We start from the raw sequence: 10,563 nt of genomic DNA, 5'->3' as shown, positions 1-10,563 counted from the left end.
CTAAAGCTAGCGCCAAATAGCACCAACGCTAGCGCCAAATAGCTCCAAATAGCACCAAAGCTAGCACCAAATAGCACCAACGCTAGCGCCAAAGCTAGCGCCAAATAGCGCCAAATAGCGCCAAATAGCTCCAAATAGCGCCAAAGCTAGCACCAAATAGCGCCAAAAAGCGCCAAATAGCTCCAAATAGCACCAAAGCTAGCGCTAAATAGCACCAACGCCAGCGCCAAAGCTAGCGCCAAATAGCACCAACGCTAGCGCCAAATAGCGCCAAATAGCGCCAAATAGCACCAACGCTAGCGCCAAAGCTAGCGCCAAATAGCACCGACGCTAGCGCCAAAGCTAGCGCCAAATAGCACCAACGCTAGCGCCAAAGCTAGCGCCAAATAGCACCAAATAGCGCCAAATAGCACCGACGCTAGCGCCAAATAGCGCCAAATAGCGCCAAATAGCGCCAAATAGCTCCAAAGCTAGCACCAAATAGCACCGACGCTAGCGCCAAAGCTAGCGCCAAATAGCACCAACGCTAGCGCCAAATAGCGCCAAATAGCTCCAAATAGCGCCAAAGCTAGCACCAAATAGCACCAACGCTAGCGCCAAAGCTAGCGCCAAATAGCACCAACGCTAGCGCCAAATAGCTCCAAATAGCGCCAAAGCTAGCACCAAATAGCACCAACGCTAGCGCCAAAGCTAGCGCCAAATAGCGCCAAAGCTAGCACCAAAGCTAGCGCCACATAGCGCCAAAGCTAGCACAAAATAGCACCAACGCTAGCACCAAAGCTAGCGCCACATAGCGCCAAAGCTAGCACAAAATAGCACCAGTGCTAGCTCCAAAGCTAGCACCAAATAGCACCGACGCTAGCGCCAAAGCTAGCGCCAAATAGCTCCAAATAGCGCCAAAGCTAGCACCAAATAGCACCAACGCTAGCGCCAAAGCTAGCGCCAAATAGCACCAACGCTAGCGCCAAATAGCTCCAAATAGCGCCAAAGCTAGCACCAAATAGCACCGACGCTAGCGCCAAAGCTAGCGCCAAATAGCGCCAAATAGCGCCAAATAGCTCCAAATAGCGCCAAAGCTAGCGCCAAATAGCACCAACGCTAGCGCCAAAGCTAGCGCCAAATAGCACCAACGCTAGCGCCAAATAGCTCCAAATAGCACCAAAGCTAGCACCAAATAGCACCAACGCTAGCGCCAAAGCTAGCGCCAAATAGCGCCAAATAGCGCCAAATAGCTCCAAATAGCGCCAAAGCTAGCACCAAATAGCGCCAAAAAGCGCCAAATAGCTCCAAATAGCACCAAAGCTAGCGCTAAATAGCACCAACGCCAGCGCCAAAGCTAGCGCCAAATAGCACCAACGCTAGCGCCAAATAGCGCCAAATAGCGCCAAATAGCGCCAAATAGCGCCAAATAGCACCAACGCTAGCGCCAAAGCTAGCGCCAAATAGCACCGACGCTAGCGCCAAAGCTAGCGCCAAATAGCACCAACGCTAGCGCCAAAGCTAGCGCCAAATAGCACCAAATAGCGCCAAATAGCACCAGCGCCAAATAGCGCCAAATAGCTCCAAAGCTAGCACCAAATAGCACCGACGCTAGCGCCAAAGCTAGCGCCAAATAGCACCAACGCTAGCGCCAAATAGCGCCAAATAGCTCCAAATAGCGCCAAAGCTAGCACCAAATAGCACCAACGCTAGCGCCAAAGCTAGCGCCAAATAGCACCAACGCTAGCGCCAAATAGCGCCAAATAGCTCCAAATAGCGCCAAAGCTAGCACCAAATAGCACCAACGCTAGCGCCAAAGCTAGCGCCAAATAGCACCGACGCTAGCGCCAAATAGCACCAAAGCTAGCACCAAATAGCACCAACGCTAGCGCCAAAGCTAGCGCCAAATAGCACCAAAGCTAGCACCAAATAGCACCAACGCTAGCGCCAAAGCTAGTGCCAAATAGCGCCAAATAGCTCCAAATAGCGCCAAAGCTAGCACCAAAGCTAGCACAAAAAAGCACCAACACTAGCACCAAATAGCACCAAAGCTAGCGCCAAATAGCGCCAAAGCTAGCACCAAAGCTAGCGCCACATAGCGCCAAAGCTAGCACAAAATAGCACCAACGCTAGCACCAAAGCTAGCGCCACATAGCGCCAAAGCTAGCACAAAATAGCACCAGTGCTAGCACCAAAGCTAGCGCCAAATAGCACCAAAGTTAGCACCAAATAGCACCAAAGCTAGCACAAAATAGCACCAATGCTAGCACCAAAGCTAGCACAAAATAGCACCAACGCTAGCGCCAAAGCTAGCACTAAATAGCACCAAAGTTAGCACCAAAGCTAGCGCCAAATAGCGCCAAAGTTAGCACCAATGCTAGCGCCAAAGCTAGCGCCAAATAGCGCCAAAGCTAGCACCAAATAGCATCAACGCTAGCACCAAAGCTAGCACCAAAGCTAGCGCCAAAGCTAGCGCCACATAGCGCCAAAGCTAGCACCAAATAGCACCAGTGCTAGCACCAAAGCTAGCACCAAATAGCACCAAAGTTAGCACCAAATAGCACCAAACTTAGCGCCAAAGCTAGCGCCAAATAGCGCCAAAGCTAGCACAAAATAGCACCAACGCTAGCACCAAAGCTAGCCAAATAGCGCCAAAGCTAGCGCCAAATAGCACCAAACTTAGCGCCAAAGCTAGCACCAAATAGCGCCAAAGCTAGCACAAAATAGCACCAACGCTAGCACCAAAGCTAGCGCCAAATAGCACCAAAGCTAGCACAAAATAGCACCAAAGTTAGCACCAAAGCTAGCGCCAAATAGCGCCAAAGCTAGCACAAAAAAGCACCAACACTAGCACCAAAGCTAGCGCCAAATAGCGCCAAATAGCACCAACGCTAGCACCAAAGCTAGCACCAAATAGCACCAACGCTAGCACCAAAGGTAGCACCAAATAGCGCCAAATAGCGCCAAAGCTAGCACCAAATAGCACCAACGCTAACACCAAAGCTAGCGCCAAATAGCACCAAAGCTAGCACCAAATAGCACCAATGCTAGCACCAAAGCTAGCACCAAATCGCACCAACGCTAGCACCAAAGCTAGCACCAAATAGCGCCAAATAGCGCCAAAGCTAGCACCAAATAGCACCAACGCTAGCACCAAAGCTAGCGCCAAATAGCGCCAAATAGCGCCAAAGCCAGCACCAAAGCTAGCACCAAATAGCACCAACGCTAGCACCAAAGCTAGCGCCAAATAGCGCCAAATAGCACCAACGCTAGCACCAAAGCTAGCACCAAATAGCACCAATGCTAGCGCCAAAGCTAGCACCAAATAGCACCAACGCTAGCACCAAAGCTAGCACCAAATAGCACCAACGCTAGCGCCAAAGCTAGCACCAAATAGCACCAACGCTAGCGCCAAAGCTAGCACAAAATAGCACCAACGCTAGCGCCAAAGCTAGCCCCAAATAGCGCCAAAGCTAGCACCAAATAGCACCAAAGTTAGCACCAAAGCTAGCGCCAAATAGCGCCAAAGCTAGCACAAAATAGCACCAACGCTAGCACCAAAGCTAGCGCCAAATAGCGCCAAAGCTAGCACAAAATAGCACCAACGCTAGCACCAAAGCTAGCGCCTAATAGCACCAAAGTTAGCACCAAAGTTAGCACCAAAGCTAGCACCAAATAGAACCCAAATTTAGCACCAAATAGCACCAACGCTAGCACCAAAGTTAGCACCAAAGCTAGCACCAAATAGAACCAAAGTTAGCACCAAATAGCACCAACACTAGCACCAAAGCTATTACCAAATAGCACCAAAGTTAGCGCCAAAGCTAGCGCCAAATAGCACCAAAGCTAGCACAAAAAAGCACCAATGCTAGCGCCAAATAGCACCAAAGCTAGCGCTAAATAGCACCAAAGCTAGCACCAAAGCTAGCACCAAAGCTAGCCCCAAAGCTAGCCCCAAAGCTAGCATGACGTCACTGTTCACATTCTTAGCGCCACATTTAAACCCAAACATTCTGATCATCAGGAGCAGCTGAGTTAGAGGTTGAAAATGAACCAGAAATCCTCCACAGTTCTTCTCACTTCTCCAAACATTTCCAGCAGAGAGCAGTGAGCATCAGAGGAGGACTGCTGCATTAAAATGACCAGAATACCACGTAGACGTTCTACTGCAGAACCTTACACTTCTACGTTCTAGATAAATCCAAACAAGGAGAAAGATTCTGAGACTTTTTTGTTCAAATCTTGATGATTACAGCTGAAAACATCCTCGACCTCCAAATATTAGAATATTAATGTTGTAGAAAACGTGTTTGTTGTCCCTGAGCCTTCACTCTCTCACTCTGGTCCAGTTCACACGACCACAATCACGGGGAAGACTGCTGACTGGACTACTGTCCAGAGGACAATCTCTGACATGGAGGGCCAGCCACAGAAGGTCAAAGGTGAAAGGTCAGGCTGTCATCAGAGGCTGGATCAGAGATATGTAAAGAGGACAAGACACGGAGATGAGGTCCACCTTTAGAGGATTGTCAACCAAAGCAGATTCAAGAACTTAGGGGGGCTTCACAAGGACTGGACTGAGGCTGGAGTCAGTGGATCAAGATCTACCACACAGACGGGTCCAGGACATGGACCACATGTGTGGTATTGCTATTGTTGAGCCAGTCCTGAACCACAGACATTATCAGTCTTTCCTGTACTAAGGAGAAAAAGAACTGGGCCATGTGGTCTCAGTGGTCCAACGTCCTGTTTTCATTTGTAAATCCAGAGAGGCCCAGAATCCTTCAGGGCTTGAAGTCCAGTGTTTCCGGTCTCCACAGTCAGAGATGGTTTGTGGTCCATGTTGGTCCACTGCTCTTTATCGAGTCCAGAGTCCGCACTGTCAGCTGTCCACCAAGAGCTTTCAGAGCCCTTCATGAAGCTTTATGGAGATCCAGATTTCCTTTTCTCCGTCCCACAGTGAAGCCAGAACTCTGGAAGACCCCAGACTTAACAATCCAGACCAGCTGAAGGCTGTTATCAGAGAAGCTGGGCTTCATAACCCCCCAGCAGGACCACGGACTGATCGGCTCATGACACGCAGAGGAGCTCAGACCAAGTACCGAGAGAGAAACGAGGAGGATTTACCAGAAGGTCCACATTTCTGGATTTTTAATCCTATTCTGGACTGATGTTTGTGATATTCTGATATTTGGAGAGAGTAGATTTTAGATGTTAGTGTGATGTGAGCCAGAATAATCAGGATTTAAACAAAACTGTTTGAAATATGTGACTTTGGATCTAGAATATGTGGAAGTTGATGAATGTGAGCGTGTAAACCTGGCTGTGTTTCCTACATGTGTGCAGTGGTTCCTAGAATAACACGTGACTCTAATGATGCCCCTGCTGTGTATTTTGTCTTCTGTCAGTGTTTCTCTGCTGGCTAATCTACCCGAGGACAAGCTCAGCAAAATCGTGGACTGCCTGGAGGTGGTAAGTTATTCTGTCAGTCCGTCCATAGTTCTGCCAGAGGGACAATCCGACTTTTCATTGTGCCCCTCAACCCTCCCGACATGGCAGATAGCTGCTGTCAAAATATCATTACCACTGGGCCGTCTACCATTACTGCGCGTCAGCGTTTTCTGCCCCCCTCCGTCAGCTCCAGCTAACAAATGACTGCGCTGATGAACACAGTCGATATTATTCCTGTCATCGCCGCCTGCTGTATATTGTTACCATAATTATTTGACCGAGGCCCCCGAAAGTGTTTATCCAAACGGGGGACGAGTGATTTCTTAAAGATGTGCCGGTGACAGGCGTGAGCGCCAGCACAGGTCGTGTTTCATTAGAGAGAAACGCTCAGAAACAGCTGCTCTCAGCGGCTTCTTACAATGAAAACTTCAAGGACGTTTCTCTGCAGACATCGGCCGCTCGTCCTGCAGGAGAATTTCCTGATTCAGTGTTTTCTGATGGAGCTCCTTCAGTAGGGGGGTCTGAGGGGGGCTGTGTAACCTTATAGGGGTGCAGATGTTCAGAATCCAGATCCAAGCTGCTTTCTCTGCGTTGATGTGTCAGTGAGACTCAGAGCCACATCTTTATGATTCTCTGATTCTCTGTCACAACCTTTAGAAAGGATGAAAGCAGAACATGGATGTTCAGAGACGACCGCCACAGCAAAGCTGGAACCAGACGAAGAAAAAATAATAAATAATACAAGAACAGGAGAAGGTAGAGCTGAGACTGACCAAAACAGGCCTGAGACAAACACACTGGTAATTCATCCAACCTCCCATCCATCCATCCATCCATCCATCCATCCATTCACCCATCCATCCATCCATCCATCCATCCATCCACCCATCCATCCACCCATCCATCCACCCATCCACCCATCCATCCACCCATCCATCCATCCATCCATCCATCCATCCACCCATCCATCCACCCATCCATCCATCCATCCATCCATCCATCCATTCACCCATCCATCCATCCATCCATCCATCCATCCACCCATCCATCCATCCATCATCCATCCATCATCCATCCATCCATTCACCCATCCATCCATCCATCCATCCATCCATCCACCCATCCATCCACCCATCATCAATCATCCATCAATCATCAATCTTTCCATCCATCCATCCATCCATCCATCCATCCATCCATCCATCATCCATCCATCATCCATCCATCCATTCACCCATCCATCCATCCATCCATCCACCCATCCATCCATCCATCCATCCATCCATCCATCCATCCATCCATTCACCCATCCATCCATCCATCCATCCATCCATTCACCCATCCATCCATCCATCCATCCATCCATCCATCCATCCATCATCCATCCATCCATCCATCATCCATCCATCCATCCATCCATCATCAATCATCCATCAATCATCAATCTTTCCATCTATCCATCCATCCATCCATCCATCATCCATCTATCCATCCATCCATCCATCCATCCATCCATCATCCATCCATCCATCCATCCATCATCAATCATCCATCAATCATCAATCTTTCCATCTATCCATCCATCTATCCATCCATCATCCATCTATCCATCATCCATCCATCCATCCATCATCCATCATCAATCATCCATCAATCATCAATCTTTCCATCTATCCATCCATCCATCCATCCATCATCCATCCATCCATCCATCATCCATCCATCCATCCATGGTAAAGCTACCTTTGTCACTGTCCTGTCCTCTCCAAAGTAAAAAATATCTTTTGAATATTTTAAATATATAAGTCTGGCCAGTGTGATTGTTATGTGCTACACATTCAAAAGGTTATTTTTTTATTTCTAAATCAATATTGAAACAGTTTAGTGAAATCTCTTCATATTGAAGTGTTACGCACCCGTCTAGGGAGAAGGTACCTAACATTAGTAGAAAAAGTAAATGTTTGTTCCCAGTCCCCAAACTAACAGTCAGAATCTAAAGAAGTGTTACAACGTTTATTTACAATATTTTAAATTAAACAGGCCACTCAATAGGCTATAAATTCAAACAAAAGACTGGATTCAAACTAAGGAGGCGATCTAGCACTCAAAAGTAAAATGTATCCAAAAAAATAACACAGTTACCAGAAGGAACTAACTAAGAATACAAAACACAATCAAAGCTACTGCTAAACTATTCTGAAATGCAGAGAAACACAGTTAACTCTAAGGTTTTGGAGGCTGGGAGCAAACAAGGGGATGCTGCTGTCAGTCAGGCACATGGGACGAACAGAAGACTCACTCTCACACGAAACAAGACAAAGATCCACCCAGCAACACAGCACTCACTCCTACACAAAAGAACAGAACAAACTACAAAACACAGCGATACAAAAACTCAACAAAATACGGCCACAGCCGTAACATGAAGACTCCAGACAGAAAAACCCTGATTCTCTCTAAAGTATTCATGTCCTGATATTTCACCAGCTCTGCCTGTCAGGACTCTCGTCCTCCTGCTGGGAGTGATGGAGCCTGAGGTGGCCTTAAAAACCCTTCCTCATGTTTCCGTGTTTGTCAGTGGAAGCACAGAGACGCGTGGTGAGATATGTGCTCTGACCGCTCGATTGACAGTCGCCCAAAATAGGCCGAGAGCAGCTGAACGCCACACAGACAGACAATCACAGCGGGGCATAAAGGGACACCAAACTAAATCAGAGAGAAAGGGATGGAGCAGCCCCACCAGGTGGTCTGGTTCTGTTCATACAGGTCTGGTACCATGGTTTTTAAAGACCGTGCAGATCCAGCCTTGCTTGGAGTGATGGGAATTCTAGCTGTATTAGAAATCTGGAAGTCAGCAGTAGGAGATGGTCTTTCTGCTCCTGAACTTGGTACCAGTTTGGTTTTATGTCAGTGAAACACCAAAAAAACAGGACATAAACTGGTTTCTTCGTTTCTTAGGAAGGACTGGCTCTGAGGACCGGCCTGTCTGTAGACCACACACCACAACTAGCACGTTGTCAAAATGAGTCCAGTTAAAGGACACCAAAAAGAGTCGTAGTCTCTCCTGGTACAGTGAATATTACAAACTGTTTCCAGAAATGTCCCCTCCTCCCCCCCGTACAGTCGCTGTATCACGCCGCTGACAGCCGTTATAAACAGACCTCTGGCGTGTCGTCTCTGTCACAAATTTACGTGTGTCTGCGCTCATTGGTTTGTTCTCTTTTGGCCAAGTCCTCTTCAACAGATCACGGCTGATTATCTCAGTTTAATACCAGATTATTACAGTTAAATACCAGATTATCTTAGTGTAATACCAGATTATTACAGTTTAATACTAGATTATTAAAGTTTAATACCAGATTATCACAGTTTAATACCAGATCATTACAGTTTAATAACAGATAATCTCAGTTTAATACCAGATTATTACAGTTTAATACTAGATTATTACAGTTTAATACCAGATTATTATAGTTTAATACCAGATTGTCACAGTTTAATACCAGATTATTACAGTTTAATACCAGATTATTACAGTTTAATACCAGATTATTACAGTTTAATACCAGATTATCACAGTTTAATACCAGATTATTACAGTTTAATACCAGATTATCTCAGTTTAATACCAGATTATTGCAGTTTAGTACTAGATTATTACAGTTTAATACCAGATTATCACAGTTTAATATCAGATTATTACAGTTTAATACCAGATTATTACAGTTTAATACCAGATTATTTCAGTTTAATAACAGATAATCTCAGTTTAATACCAGATTATTACAGTTTAATAACAGATAATCTCAGTTCAATACCCGATTATTACAGTTTAATTAAAAAATCATCTCAGTTCAATACCAGATTATTTCAGTTTAATAACAGATTATCACAGTTTAATGCCAGATAATCTCAGTTTAATACCAGATTATTACAGTTTAATACTAGATTATTACAGTTTAATTCGAGATTATTATAGTTTAATACCAGATTGTCACAGTTTAATACCAGATTATTACAGTTTAATACCAGATTGGCACAGTTTAATACCAGATCATTACAGTTTAATAACAGATAATCTCAGTTTAATACCAGATTATTACAGTTTAATACTAGATTATTACAGTTTAATACCAGATAATTACAGTTTAATACCAGATTGGCACAGTTTAATACCAGATTATTACAGTTAAATACCAGATTGGCACAGTTTAATACCAGATTATTACAGTTTAATACCAGATTATCAGAGTTTAATACCAGATTATTACAGTTTAATACTAGATTATTACAGTTTAATACCAGATTATCTCAGTTTAATAACAGATTATTGCAGTTTAGTACTAGATTATTACAGTTTAATAACAGATAATCTCAGTTCAATACCCGATTATTACAGTTTAATTAAAAGATCATCTCAGTTTAATACCAGATTATTACAGTTTAATAACAGATCATTTCAGTTTAATACTAGATTATTACAGTTTAATAACAAATAATCTCAGTTTAATACCAGATTATCTCACTTTAATACCAGATTATCACAGTTTAATACCAGATTATCTCAGTTTAATACCAGATTATCACAGTTTAATACCAGATTATTACAGTTTAATAACAGATAATCTCAGTTTAATATCAGATTATCTCAGTTTAATACCAGATAATCTCAGTTTAATACCAGATTATTACAGTTTAATACCAGATTATTACAGTTTAATACCAGATAATCTCAGTTTAATGCCAGATTATTACAGTTTAATACTGGATTATTACAGTTTAATACCAGATGATCTCAGTTTAATACCAGATTATTACAGTTTAATACCAGATTATCACAGTTTAATAACAGATAATCTCAGTTTGATACCAGTTTATTACAATTTAATACCAGAATATCACAGTTTAATACCAGATTATTACAGTTTAATACCAGATTATTACAGTTTAATAACAGATCATTACAGTTTAATAACAGATTATTACAGTTTAATACCAGATTATTACAGTTTAATAACAGATAATCTCAGTTTAATACCAGATTATTACAGTTTAATACCAGATTATTACAGTTTAATACTAGATTATTACAGTTTAATACCAGATTATCACAGTTTAATACCAGATAATCTC

At 43.9% G+C, this 10,563-nt stretch overlaps 1 protein-coding gene across 1 annotated transcript in view; it reads left to right on the top strand.

Annotated features, from left to right (window-relative positions):
- The window catches only part of prkg2 (protein kinase cGMP-dependent 2), a 57,442-nt gene that overhangs the window by 29,012 nt on the left and 17,867 nt on the right, over window positions 1–10,563 (top strand). Inside the window, exon 6 of the mRNA XM_041787939.1 lies at window positions 5,388–5,451. Coding sequence (XP_041643873.1) covers window positions 5,388–5,451 — 64 coding nt within the window. The remainder of the gene's footprint in view (window positions 1–5,387; window positions 5,452–10,563) is intronic.

The sequence above is a fragment of the Cheilinus undulatus genome, linkage group 5 (assembly GCF_018320785.1).
Source record: "Cheilinus undulatus linkage group 5, ASM1832078v1, whole genome shotgun sequence".
Lineage (NCBI taxonomy): Eukaryota > Metazoa > Chordata > Actinopteri > Labriformes > Labridae > Cheilinus > Cheilinus undulatus.
This window is presented reverse-complemented; position numbering and strand designations above follow the sequence as displayed.